The sequence below is a fragment of the Mchenga conophoros genome, linkage group LG17 (assembly GCF_057382185.1).
Source record: "Mchenga conophoros isolate Kocher_MC1m ecotype Shallow Benthic linkage group LG17, M_conophoros_male_GT1.1, whole genome shotgun sequence".
Taxonomy (NCBI): domain Eukaryota; kingdom Metazoa; phylum Chordata; class Actinopteri; order Cichliformes; family Cichlidae; genus Mchenga; species Mchenga conophoros.
Window position 1 is genome coordinate 37,722,495 of NC_140542.1, and position 14,229 is coordinate 37,736,723.

A 14,229-nucleotide genomic window follows, 5' to 3' on the forward strand; every position below is an offset into this window, starting at 1 on the left:
ATAAACGGTTTATTTATTTGTATGTCGACTGTGGCAAAGAGGTTGCTCTCATCTGAGGCAGAACTAAGCAGCCAGCCAACAGCTGTTTGTTATAGGTCAGATATTCACAAATAACTAGGCATGCGTATGGAAAATCTGTGTGCAAGTGAACAACATAGCATTGAGGCAAACCAATTACAGCACGTTTTCAGCTGAAGTTTGGATGGAAAAAGTGAAGGTGAAAACTGCATATGTCTCTGTGTCAACTAAAGAGGCTAATAAATACAAGCATGTAAAAAAAAAGAGAAGAAGCTTGGACTGAAAGTGTGAGAATATTTCCACTCCATCAAAGTCTGTACTGCAGATAGTTACCCCTTGAAAATAGCTGTCCAAACATGTATAATGTAATTAAAAGTATTTATAAAAACAACTTTGCGGTTATTTGTTGTCATTTAATCATCACAGAGTTATGTTGGCTCATACGCCACAGAACCAGACAACCCTGCCCTTTTTTTTTTTTTTTTTTTGGCCTGTCCCGTTTGTCTCTTTTGCCATCAGAATTGTTGTCTAAAGGCAAAGAAAGATGCCCAACGGATTTACTTTACCAAACTGACCATCCCAGCCTTGCCGTAATGGTCCATTTGATTCACCTTTTATTGTTTATTTTATTTTCACTTAATGAATACGGGACAGACTTGACTGGGGGAAAGAAGGGGAGAAAGAAAGAGGGAAAGAGAAACAGCTGAGAAGAGGGACGGGGGAGAAGGGCAAAAGACAAAAACCAACAGAACGGGCAGAGAAAAAAAAATGCATATATCAATCACCTGGATCACCTGCTGAGAAAGAAAAAAGAAATCAAGCAGAAGAGAACAAGAGTAATAGAATAAACAACATCACAATGATATATGGGAATATGACAGTAAATACTAAATGTTAAACATTATTGTGCAGCACATAAGATCAACAGAACACAGTGTGCTTTGAGGTAGGAGCCAAAAAGGGTGTAGTTTGTGGGTGTGATCACCCGTGTGTACACCTGTGAGCATGGACGCGCTTGTTTTTTGTTTTTTTAAAAGGTTCCTTCATGTAATAATCTGCTAGAGGGTGTGGGGGGGCCACAGCCCCGTCCTCCAGGGCGTGAAGCAGGTGTGGAGGAGGCCAGCAAATATTTGTGATATCAAGTCTTCGTGACCGCAGAAAAAGTGTTTTTTATCAACCCCATGCTTGTGTTTCAAGAGGTTTTTTTTGAGAAAACTGTGTGTTTTTGACAATGTTTTCGCCTTTTTATACTTCAATTTGCAGAAATACACACTTAAAAAAATGATCATGCCACTAACACAAGAAAATGATTTTTTAATTAAAAATCTATTGCAGCGTGTCATAGAGACAAACGTTTATTATGTTTATCTTGCTCCTCATTGCTGCTGTTTCAGTATAAGAAAAAAGCCCCTCTTCAAATCATACTAAAAACACTACTGTCCACCAATGTAACAATAACCGGAGCTAGCAGAGCGTAACTTTTTGAGCGTGTCTGAAGAGTGTGTGGTAGTTTTTGATAAGGGATACACGGCTCAGAATTCAGCAAAGCAGATAAAAAGAGGGAAGGGACTTGAGAAGTTGTGTAAAGTGTGATTTTACTGGCAGTTTTGAGAATGTGGACTAGATTTTGAAAGTTATGGGACTGGATTTTTCTGGATTTGAATCCTTGTTGTTGCTGCAGCACCAGAGTCAGCTGGGCTACAGTTTATCAGACTTTATCTTTATCAAACCTTGTGTGGGATTCATTAATCATTTCAAAAATAGGAATATAGCAATATTCATTTTTCTAGAGTAGACTATGATATAAATGAAAATAATATCTTATGTTATTGTCTATAAATATATGCTATAGTAATGAAATGTCTGCACACGCACAGACTGTAAACACCTGGAGAATCAGAATCTTTATTTCAGACCTATGTAATAAATGTTAATAAAGATAAATAAATGAATATGAAATAAAAAAAGAAAGACATTATATTCAAATGATGAGAAATATTGATCATTCCCTGTTTGAAACTCAGTAGGAGGTAACACATGCTTATTAAGTCCAACCCCTATTTAGCTGATTGTATATATCTGTTTTGATTATACAGTCTAATATATACATAGACATTATCCATAAATAAATTTACATTTTTTTTTATTTTACCACGTGTGACCTTAAAAATAATGAATGTTTGTGCTACAACCCTTGTTAACTATACTTAAGCACCCTTATTTCTATTTTGTATGACATGGTGTACTTTTGTAAATGGTAACCCAAATCTCCACATAGTAACTCAAGTATGATAAAAACCAGTGAACTACATCAGGTATGCAATGATCTTTGGGGAGTATATAAATGATTATATACATATCATCCTTTATATAAATTCACTCCCAACATAGTCCTCACAAAGGGGAAAATATGTGTTTTTGTATGAGGCTGTAAATAAGTTAATTTATGACTGAAGATGAACATTTTAAAATTGGGGACTGACTAACTTTTAAAGCCATCTTCAAATAGCCACTCAAGAAACTAAACTCTTTCCAAAAAAAGCGCCACTACCATGAAAAAATAATATAACTCTAACAATTTATACATTAATAATAAACCATAAAGTATGTTTTTTTCTGTTTACAGCAAGCCTCTCACTTTTGGTAAAGACTCAGATGTTATTAGTGTGAATAGTTGCTTGAGTGGCACGTTTACCAGTCTGGTCACGTCTTATTTGGATGGATGGGCAGATATGATGATGTCCTTTATGAAATAAAAATGTTGCATCCACCATAAATATTTTTTCTCCAGTCAATTAAACCTTTAAATGAAACATAACCCATAACGCTTACAATAATGTGAAAGTTTAGTGGACACCAAACTCTGTTGTCCTTGTTAAATGTAGGTAATCGGGATATGGTCATATGATTTGGACCCAGTGGCGCTCCGTAGAACGATTTCAGGCAGGTTTCAGTTAAATTATTTCAGATAAATACTGCTTTACTATTGTTTTCTTACACTCGGTGTATTACTAACATAACCACATTAACATTACTGACACTCGCTGACTTTTAATAGTCATTCTATAAATGCTGTCCGTTTAAATGGTCTTACCTGTACACACTGCATATCCACCGGATTGCAGCCAGAGTGGATTCTGGAGTCTTCCCACGCTCCTGTTAGTGATCCTCCATCTGGATGGATGAGAACAACCTTCTGAACAATCTAGCAGGAGATGGCCCATATCTATGGGACTGGTTTGTGCTAATAACGCTAATGTATGGACTGATAACAGCCGAAGCGGGTGAATAAAGTCACCCAGTCGCTAGCTGTGCCATTACCCAGCATACATCACTCCCTCCATAAATGCAATAAACGATACAAAAGTATTGTTCTACCTGTTTTTCAGGTAGTTGTTTACATTATATAATTTATTGTGTTCTGTATACGTCACTACAATGTGATTTGGAAAATGTCTAAATATACCGACAACAGGCACTTCCCGGCAATCTCTTCAATCGGAGGACCCTTCACGTCAATTCCCGACGCGAGAGGGGTACCCTGCGCGTCCATAAGTGCAGCAGAGGGAGCCTGACCATGCGTCACACGTTTGACGAGTTGGGAGTGAGAACGTGTTGAATGGATGGATGGATGTGATGTCCACATATGTGGACGCCAGGTCCTAGGAGGTTAAGAGACAAATGTTCCTTCAGTATGTTGGCATTACTAAATTTGGCTCAATGTTTACATATATGTATAAAAAGAAAATGTACGAGCTGTGATAACTGTTTCTGATAAAATGAAGAGTAGACTGATATATTGAATATTTCTTTATTGGGTGAGAAAATCAGACCATGTCATAACTGCTTTAAGTCACACAGAATAGATATCAGAGCCTTAAACAGGCTGACTTCTGCTAAATGGGTCAAACTGGGCAGAAAGTATACAAACACATAACATCCTTATAGAATATGATGTAACACTATAGATCAACTTACCTCAGAATATATAAAGCATATAAACAATCACAGCAATATGATGCAACAAACACAGCAGTGCTACTAATCCAAAATACTCAAAGCTTCATAGAACTGGAACAAACATTTATTTTTAGGTCCATTCTGCTGCTGATACAGACTTTAGGTTTCTGAACATTAAACTTGGTGCTGCCTTTCATAGTGTGTAACTTGAAGGCCCTGAGTACTTTCTCCCACACTGAAAACACTGGAATGATGAAATCATTTGAACATTATCTAACAAGACTGATTCAGGACAGACAATTAGTTATTTTGAACTTTCCTAACAGTCCTTCACAAACAGGGAACAGTCTGTCTATTCTCTCCATCTGTCAGCTGCTGCTGGCTCTTCCTCCTCCTCTTCCTCACACACTGCTGAGTTTGTCCTGGTGGATCATCAGGGCTGCAAAGCCTCACAGATGATGTGCAGCTGTGGGTCCCTCAGTCTGTCCTCACTCTGGACACTTGCAGTTGTCACACATGGAAATCAAATGTGTGATAAGCTGCAGGATTCAAACACAAGTGTAACTTATAAACACATGTTCATACTTTTATTCCACAATCAGAGAGAAAGAAACAGAGAGAGAGTGCAGGACAGACAGACAGGTGACAGTCTCAGGTGTACACACTGCTACAAAACAGCACCAGAGAAGCAGGATTTAGTGTTTGTGTTATTACGAGTGTAAACAAGAAGAGTTCCCAGATGGTACAGTGGACACATGTGTGACTCCTGTGATTAAAGCATCTTTCTTTCAGCTTAACGAGTGAACCGTCAGCTCGTTTAAAGATGTGTAAGATGTGAGCCTCATCTTGGTGACTCCCATTTAGACCAAAATTATATGGCCAATTGCATTTTTCATATAACCTCTGGGATCTCCTGGTCTAACAACACTTTCAGTCAAAGGCTCTTGGGACACTTTTTCAATCCTTTGAGGCATCAAGTCTAGACGTGGCTCCTTAAAGAGCCAAGTTTCCAGCTATAAGGTTGCCCAAGTCTGTGATTGGTACCCTGTACAGGACATCAACTCTTACTCTCAATGTTACCATATTTATATATACATATTAAGCGGAACTTAATCTAGAAACTGAGGCTACAACCACTTTAAAAAATATTTTTAATAAGATTACAATAGAAGTGAGAATTTAATAATTTTTTATAAGCAGTCACACTAATGGCCACCACAAAAAAAATGCAGGTTTAATGCACTTACACACATTTAATTCACTTTTAAGACCTAAATGCCACATTCAGAAGAAGAAGGGAAGAAGTAAGCAGGGTAGCCTCTGCAGAACTGCATGCACATTGGACATGGGGCTCTGCCCTATGGGCCACGTGGCACGGTGCATGTTCTGTCCTCACTAAGTGTTGTCCTCGTGAACGTAGACTCAGCTATACAGACAGCTTAACACTCTCCTAATCAAAATCCAAGGAACAGTTGAGTTGGATGATTTAATAAGGAAAAAGTGTGAAACTGTTGACAAAACCAGAAATAAACCAATAAAAATGTTGTATCAATATAAAATATAGCAAACACATATTCAAAGATATAAGAACACTATATTTATCTGCTTACTGAGTGGAATATGGTTGGAATATGGCATTTTGCAGTTAATTTGATGAATTTTCACTGGGCTCTTCTGTAGCCCAGGAAGACAGAGCTTGAAACATATCAGCATGGCATATTGGCACAATAGTAACATTTTCCACCAAGACTATGAAGATAGTTATTTTACTCCCATGGCACACAAGGGATCACACTGGAGAGAACCAGGCTGAGAACCTAGCTGTCTTTTCATGCCTCCGAAGCAATTCAAAAATACAGACTCTAATCAATTTAATTACATGTAATTTTATTACATAACAATATGTTAACTTTAATGGAATCTGATTACATGAAAAATGATTTAAAAACTTTATTACTTAAATAAATAGACCTTTGATTTTTATATATTTCTGTGGCATCATTTAAAATTATTGCTTCATATTTATTGCTGATTGATCAGTACATAATAACTATTGCACAATTTAAATTCAAACAAGTGCTAGTCTGCATTTGCAAAAAGTCCCACCACAATTCCTCTTCTACATTGCATTTCCTGTATAAGATCATAGAGAAACAAAGAAGCTTATACTTTAAAAAAGCAGCTACATTCTTAGGTGGAAATGCTGCTTTGTGGCAAATCCAGCTCAACATCACAGAAAGCAGGATTAGGATTGCCAAATGTCTTCTTCCTGTCCTTTTTCAGATCAAGCTTTCTTTTTCGTCTCATGGCCTAAAAAATGGGAAAACAGGGCAGAAACTCAGTAAGTTAACCTGTCATATATGACATTCGCTTACTGAAGCAGTACTTACTCTGTCTTTGATCAATTTAAACAAGTAGTAAAGACTTGTGTCTTCTTTTGTCAGCCTGAGCCTGGATTCTACATTCAGCTTCCGACCTCCTGAAATGTTCAATAACAACACACAAAAAGCATCAATAACCTCCTAAGAGGACAGCGTTAACCATAGTGCGCTGAATAAAGCTGTTATTTACCTGTCAACACGCTGACTATCAGACCCACACTTATAGTTATTATAGTTCCAATTGGACTGAAGTAAAGGTAGGAGACTGAGTACCAGTCTGCCAGCGCAGGCCTGATGATGGGAGTCGTGAAACCAGAAGTGAAATCTTGCTCATACCATCAAAAGAACAATTGTCATCAAGATTTCTAATGTCTACTCATCAGTGTGCTAAAATTTTTTATAAATGTTCATCCAGGGCATTAAAAAAAAAGTTACTTTATGGATCTTTTCTATTAGCTACACTTACTTGCTATTGATAAGTACTCGGGCTGTTGTTGTGGAGCTCTGCAATGTTGGGACATGAGTGGAGGTCCAGCTGAAGCTGTCCGTCATTGTAAAGTTACAGCCTTCAGTGGTCAGTGACAGAGGCCGACTCATTTCAGGGGGAGGAGGGTATATCTGCGCTCCGATGGCCACCCAGAGAGACACAGCCAGCCCCAACACAACACCTGACAAAGCTCCCTGAAAAACATTTTAATGAGTGCAACATGAAAAAGTGTACAGTTCCATAGAAAAAGATACAAAGGATATGCAAACGTTTTAAAGGGACGATTAAAGATGAAGCCTTATTAAATAACAGGGATATATGTAGTATGAAGGTAGATAAAGTACTGTGGGGGTTTTAGCCTCTGTTGCTCTCAATTCAACTTTTTTGAGACGTGTTGCTGCTGTCAAGTTCAAAATGAGCTGTTATTTTTTTAAGAAATGGCACATTTTCTGGGTCTCTATGGTCTAATGTGACTAAAACTTTTTCCTGAATCATTTTTTTTTAATCTGAATGTTTATTGACAGCCTTTTTTGGAATTAGGTGTAACAGGGATATACTTACTTTTGACGTGGCAAATGGACAGAGAATCCCCAAAGTGAACAGTCCAAGTAAAGGACCTCCAATGACCCCGAATATACTGATGACTGCCTGTTTAGAGGAAAGCACATACCAGCTAAGCTGCAGACAGCATATTCTATCATTAACAAATGCATAGATCCTGTAATAGTTTTCCTTTCTTGATTAAATAAACCGTGGAGTTTACACACTGACAGATTTGTACCTGGAAGATCGGTCCTAGAAGTGAGGCCAACCCAGCCATCCCAATGCATAAAACTCCATACAGGAGGCCTGCAAACAATAATGGTAAAATATTGGGCGTTCATTTGTTAATAATTTTTCATAATTGCTTTTTAGCGATGCCAGTCTTAAACTGAACACAGTGATTATCTACTTACTCGTTCCTTTTGAGATCCAGGCCAGTTGTCTCTCTGACATGCTGGCATATGGTTTGATTAGATCTTCCACTGTCACTGCAGCCAGTGCATTGATGCTAGAAGAGACTGTGCTATGGGTTGGAATAGTAGGAAACCCAAGAACAGTCGAGTCAAAAACAAGGCACGATACAACTAACCTGCCTTTTAGATAGCAATCACAGCATTATACTGCAAGCTGCTACAGTAAACACACTAAATTTTCATTGTGTACTTAATCTGTTGAAAGTATTATCTTAAATATTCAATAACCTTAAAGATCCACTAAATGCTGCTGCCACAAACAGACCAGGAAGGCCAGGATAGTCTCCCAAGACGTCCATCACCAAATAAGGCATCAACTACAGAGGAACAGTGAGACTGGGTTAATGGATCAAGAGGGCCAGAGAGTCATACTTTATACAAACTACTGATAATAATGATATTAAACTGTTAGTTCAACAGTATTCACACAGTTAAGTAATTAAGTAGCTACTATTTACCATTGATTAGTAATATTCAAATTTTTGTTACTTTGTAACTTTGTTACTTTTGTAAGGTTTTATCACTGATAAGACACACCCATGATTTCAAGTACTGTTTATTCAAAGATGATAGTGTCTCAAAGATTAACACAGGGTGTACTTTGGCACTGGTGCCATTACACATTTTTCATAACAATAGTGAGTCTTTTTTTTTTTTTTTTTTTTTTTTAGCACATTACTCATCTTTTTATTAGTTGCAGTTATATACCATCTGTTTGTTGAGATCTTTAAAAAGAAGCTAATTTGCAGTCGGTTTGGTGTTACAAGATTGTTGCAGTCCCTGAAATACATTATATAGACAAAGTGTTGGTCCACTCTTCTTAATCTTTAAATCCAGATGTTTGCAGTCTTATTGCCACAGGTGTGCAAAACTAAGCGCATGGCCACGAAGTGTAATTTTACTCACTTTTGAAAGAATGAGTTGTTCTTTTTTTTTTTTTTTTTTTTTTTTTTTTTTTGGAAGTGATAGTGAGTCTAACTATCAAATGTTGATATAAGGGCCTTGGTTAGGACATTTTCATATTACAGTTTAATGAAGTGAATTCTCAGTCTTGAGACACTCCTCGTTTCTTTAAATGCTACTGGGAAAAAATGGGAAAAAACCATAAACCACGACTGTAGTTTTCTGTAGTTTCTTGGGCCTACCACTTTTTTATCATCTAACACCTAACACAGGCCTTTTGTTTCCACCCAAAAGAGCACTCTGCACACCATGCTGAGATGAAGTTTCTGACTAGTAGCTCTTTGGAAATCACCTTGTTGGTTGGAAAATACTATTTTTTGCCTGAGAAACTGTGTTAGTTTTGGGATTAAGCTAAAGAAACTAGGAAAATGATGTGTTTTTGGCACAAATTTCTGGTAATAGAGTGCCTAAAGATATCGTTTAAAATGGGTTCTTACTGGTTTATTTCTCAAATTAGGTGCCTTGATGCTTGTTGGGGCAGTTATATAAGAACTATAAGAAGTAATATGAGGTAAACTTTCTATCATGCGTGAGTGTAATTTGTTACAGTGTAACTCTCAGCTATGTCATACCTGATCAAGTGCAGAAAGCAGTCCAGATGTCCAGGGGTCGCAGCTTTTATAGATTGAGTAAAGACACATTCCCGCAAACACTGCACACAACAGTATCAACCACAGACCTAACAGGTTGATGAACAAAGAACTAAAGAAGAAAACAGAAAATAAATGTACTTGCATCCATTTATTTATATAAAAAAAAACATTTATATAATATATATATATTTTTTTATTATTATTATTATTATTTTTTAATATAGCACCAAATTACAACAACAGGTGCCTCAAAACAGTTTATACTGTAAATACAATATACAATAATACATACAGAGAAAAACCCAACAATCACATGACCCCGTATGAGCAAGCGCTTTGGCAACAGTGGGAAGGAAAAACTCCCTTTTAACAGGAAGAAACCTCCAGCAGAACCAGGCTCAGGGAGGGGCGGGGCCATCTGCTGCGACCGGTTTGGGTGAGGGGAGGAAGACAGGATAAAGACATGCTGTGGAGGAGAGCCAGATTAATAATAACTAATAATTAAAGGCAGACAGGTATATGAACAAAAAGTGACTACAAAAGGTGACTGAAGAAGAAACACTAGACCTACTGCAGCATAGGAATGAAGGATTCGGGGTTACCTGATTCAGCCCTGACTGTGTTTTATGAAGAAGGAAAGCTTTAAGCCTAATCTTAAAAATACAGAGGATGCCTGTCTCCTGAATCCACACTGGAAGCTGGTTGCACAGAAGAGGAGCCTGAAAGCTGAAAGCTCTGCCTCCCCGTCTTTTAAATATGGATGAATTTCTATATTAGTCTCTGCAGTGTAACATATGACTGACCGCTAACTGGCATTTTTAAGGCAAGCTTTTTGTTGAGAAGCCCCCACCACCACCACCACCACCATACATACATCGTGCAATAAAACAAGACTCACAGTCTAGCATGAGCAATGCTCTTGCAGGAGATGTATCTCTGAACCTGCGACTGGTTGGTCCCATATATACTGGTCCAAAGAAATGTCCCTCCAATGGCAACAGTCCAAAAAGTGTGTCTTCTCAGAGGGTTTGTATCAAAGCTGATGAGACATAAAAAGGGAGAAATTTGAGTTTATTGATTGCTTCTGAATTCAAGAGGCTGGTTAGCTAATCTCCAATGTGCACCATTCACAAAAATGTGCTTTAAAGGAGTTTACAACAAGTGAAATCACTAGCAGTACACTAGGAATGCTCCACAGTATGAGACATTAAATTTCCACAGAACTGCTACGGTGCTTAGCTGCATTTGTGGAAAGAATTGTTCTTATTGCTGTGTATGTATATTGTTGTTGATTTAGTGATGATATACTGAGTCAACCCATAGCATGAAAACTGTCACTGTAAATTAGTGTTACTGTTCCTCTTCTGCCGACAGTTGACTCTTTTCCTGCTGCTAAATTGAACGTTCATTTTAATGTTTTGGTGAATACTCACTCCCAGAAGTTGATTCTCCCTCCGTGTTGTGAATCTGAAAAGATGTTGATGACTCCACCTTGTAGGATGACAGATGCGATGATGACAGACAGGAAACCTGCGATCATTACACCGAGCTGGAGGGAAAAAAATACCACTTTTAGTTTGCTTATTGAATGTTGATGGAAACGGTGATAAAAACTAGTGTTTGACTTGTAAAGAAGAGCAGAAAATGCTGGTGTTTTGAATGAAGCAAAACACCAGCATGCTGATGTGGTGTGCAGTTACTATTTATGAAACACCAGTGTACATTGTTGTCTCTCCAACCACAAGCAGCATGAGGCATAACGGGTGAGCTCTGATTTAGTCAGTACCACACCAACCACCTGGTGTGTTATTATTTCCCCGAGGAGCCTACCTGAAACACGTCTGTCCACACCACTGCCTTTAGACCACCCTGTAACAATGCAGACCAAAGTCAGATTTCACAAAGGGCTGCTGTATATTTCCATTTGGTGGTATGACTCTTTTAGACCTTCAAGAACCAATAACTGCAGATATAATACTGATTACAATTATTGAGTCAGACATTGCATTAAAAGAAGGTTGAAAAACTTCCACATGTGCATGAGTCTAGGGAAGCTTAAGTAGTGCACACTTTCTGAGGTTTCCTAGGTGTGCAGAAGTGTATCATCATGATGACACTGGGATCCTCTGATCGATGGTGATCGGGGCTGAGCTTGAATGAACCCATTTTCTCATTATTTAATCATTCTTGTCAAAATGCATTAAAAAATTGGGGACCGCAGAATTCATTCAATCAAATTTTGTTACATACCAGTGTGCAGTAAAATGTACAGACCACTCCCGTGGAAATGACCGCACCCCACAGATTCATCCCGGTCACTGAGGAATGAACCACTGGTCAGTCAACTGGATAAAACCGAGTACGCGTAAGTGCCCTCGTGCAGGAATGTTTTATGAATGTGACCACTGTGTTGGACCGCAAGCAAACATACCTTGGTTTAAAGCAAGAGCTGGAACATAAATGACAATTCCACTGTAGAGGATCTGTCACAGGAAAAAAAAAGTTCCCCGAGTGACTGATATGTGGTTTTACCTACACAGGTCAAAACCCTGTAATTATGTGTAGACAGGCCTCTTACTCACTGTTTGGACAATGAACAGCAGTGTGCCCAGCAGACGGGTTGCTCTGTTAAAACGCAGCTCCAGATACTTCATAGTGACAGAAGTAGAGAGACAAGATAAAAGTATGAGTAAGGTGATGCATTTCTATCAAGTCATAAAATGTTTTCGTCTCATGTTTACAAATTAACCAGCGCCTTAAAGTCGAACCCAATCACTCCCTTTACTCCTCTTTGGTTTGAATCTATCGATAATCTGTTTTTCATCTCCATGCACCATAGTTCATGACATAAAGTGAGACAAAAGCAACATCTGAAACTTGAAAACCACACACCATAATGTTTAGTAGCCGGGGCTCTCTTTACAAACCACTTTCGACTTTCTTTGACTTTTACCAAGTTACTTGGCCATATTGTATTTTATCTATCTCAGTCCACAAAAACGACGTGCTCTTTATTCTTTCAGTGTCATTCTTGTTTTGTTTTTTACCAAGCCTAACACAGGCCTTTTGTTTGCACAGTAGTGCAACGGTGATCAAATGTCTCTGTCCCTTTCTCGATAACAGTTCAAAATGATCTTTCACATGTAGACATTTCATTCCTGTGTAAACAGAGTCTGGTGGAATTGCAAAACAGAAATCAGACGATCCACACAGCACAGCGCTGAAAAAGGGGGAAGAAAAAGTACTCTTACCTCAAAAGTGCTGGTGATTTCCAGCTTGTAGAAGATGGGGAGGAAGACCTCAGATGTGATCAGCATCGCCATTAAATAGGAGAGACCGTAAAATCCGATATTGGCTCCGTATTGGTAAACCTACAGAGGGATTGTATGAATTATTGTAGCTATTTAAAAAAAAAAGAAAGTTCAGCCTTGCTTCCATTCAATAACCGTCACATTTTGGATTTGTCCCTTGTGAATCTGCGTTTTACCTTACCTCAGCTGGAAAGGACAGCACTGTGATGGCTGACATGAAGCTGGCGGTCAGGGACAGGGAGACGGGCAGAGCTGTCAGCTTGCGGCCTCCAGTTAAAAAGTTCCCGGGGTTTCTCCGGCTCCTGTCCACCCAGGCGTAGTAGATCCCCACAGCAGCGGACACCACCAGCATGAGAGCGAACACCACATAGTCCGCCAATGCGAAGGAGGTAACTGCCATTTTAGTCAAAGTTGGAAACAAAGCTTTGAGATTTATTCAGAAAGTTATTCAAACCTCCCCCATGTGTAGAAGTCCTGGCACATCACCATCTCACTGAACACTGAGCTGAGAGCAAAATCACACCGCTGTGGGTGTGTGTGAGGGAGGCAGGGAGGGAGGGAGACAGGTGGATATAGAGAGAGAGTTAGTTCCAGGGAAGTACAGTAGCTGCAATATATGAAAAATCCACAGGCCAGCAAATATTTGTGATATCAAGTCTTCGTGACCGCAGAAAAAGTGTTTTTTATCAACCCCATGCTTGTGTTTCAAGAGGTTTTTTTTGAGAAAACTGTGTGTTTTTGACAATGTTTTCGCCTTTTTATACTTCAATTTGCAGAAATACACACTTAAAAAAATGATCATGCCACTAACACAAGAAAATGATTTTTTAATTAAAAATCTATTGCAGCGTGTCATAGAGACAAACGTTTATTATGTTTATCTTGCTCCTCATTGCTGCTGTTTCAGTATAAGAAAAAAGCCCCTCTTCAAATCATACTAAAAACACTACTGTCCACCAATGTAACAATAACCGGAGCTAGCAGAGCGTAACTTTTTGAGCGTGTCTGAAGAGTGTGTGGTAGTTTTTGATAAGGGATACACGGCTCAGAATTCAGCAAAGCAGATAAAAAGAGGGAAGGGACTTGAGAAGTTGTGTAAAGTGTGATTTTACTGGCAGTTTTGAGAATGTGGACTAGATTTTGAAAGTTATGGGACTGGATTTTTCTGGATTTGAATCCTTGTTGTTGCTGCAGCACCAGAGTCAGCTGGGCTACAGTTTATCAGACTTTATCTTTATCAAACCTTGTGTGGGATTCATTAATCATTTCAAAAATAGGAATATAGCAATATTCATTTTTCTAGAGTAGACTATGATATAAATGAAAATAATATCTTATGTTATTGTCTATAAATATATGCTATAGTAATGAAATGTCTGCACACGCACAGACTGTAAACACCTGGAGAATCAGAATCTTTATTTCAGACCTATATGTAATAAATGTTAATAAAGATAAATAAATGAATATGAAATAAAAAAAGAAAGACATTATATTCAA

At 38.3% G+C, this 14,229-nt stretch overlaps 1 protein-coding gene across 1 annotated transcript; it reads right to left on the reverse strand.

The window, feature by feature from the left end:
- Nucleotides 1-5,112: 5,112 nt before the first annotated feature.
- Nucleotides 5,113-13,215, reverse strand: LOC146555888 (sodium-coupled monocarboxylate transporter 1-like). The gene is made up of 17 exons (XM_085251877.1): nt 12,911-13,215; nt 12,670-12,789; nt 12,001-12,066; nt 11,850-11,901; nt 11,669-11,736; nt 11,249-11,287; nt 10,852-10,967; nt 10,317-10,457; nt 9,398-9,527; nt 8,091-8,179; nt 7,803-7,912; nt 7,628-7,695; nt 7,408-7,494; nt 6,826-7,040; nt 6,550-6,650; nt 6,369-6,457; nt 5,113-6,288 (listed from the first exon to the last, which is right to left on the reverse strand). The coding sequence occupies exons 1-17, from the start codon at nt 13,127-13,129 to the stop codon at nt 6,169-6,171; spliced, it is 1,830 nt and encodes a 609-aa protein (XP_085108003.1). The 5' UTR covers nt 13,130-13,215; the 3' UTR covers nt 5,113-6,168.
- Between the last annotated feature and the right edge of the window lie 1,014 nt (nt 13,216-14,229).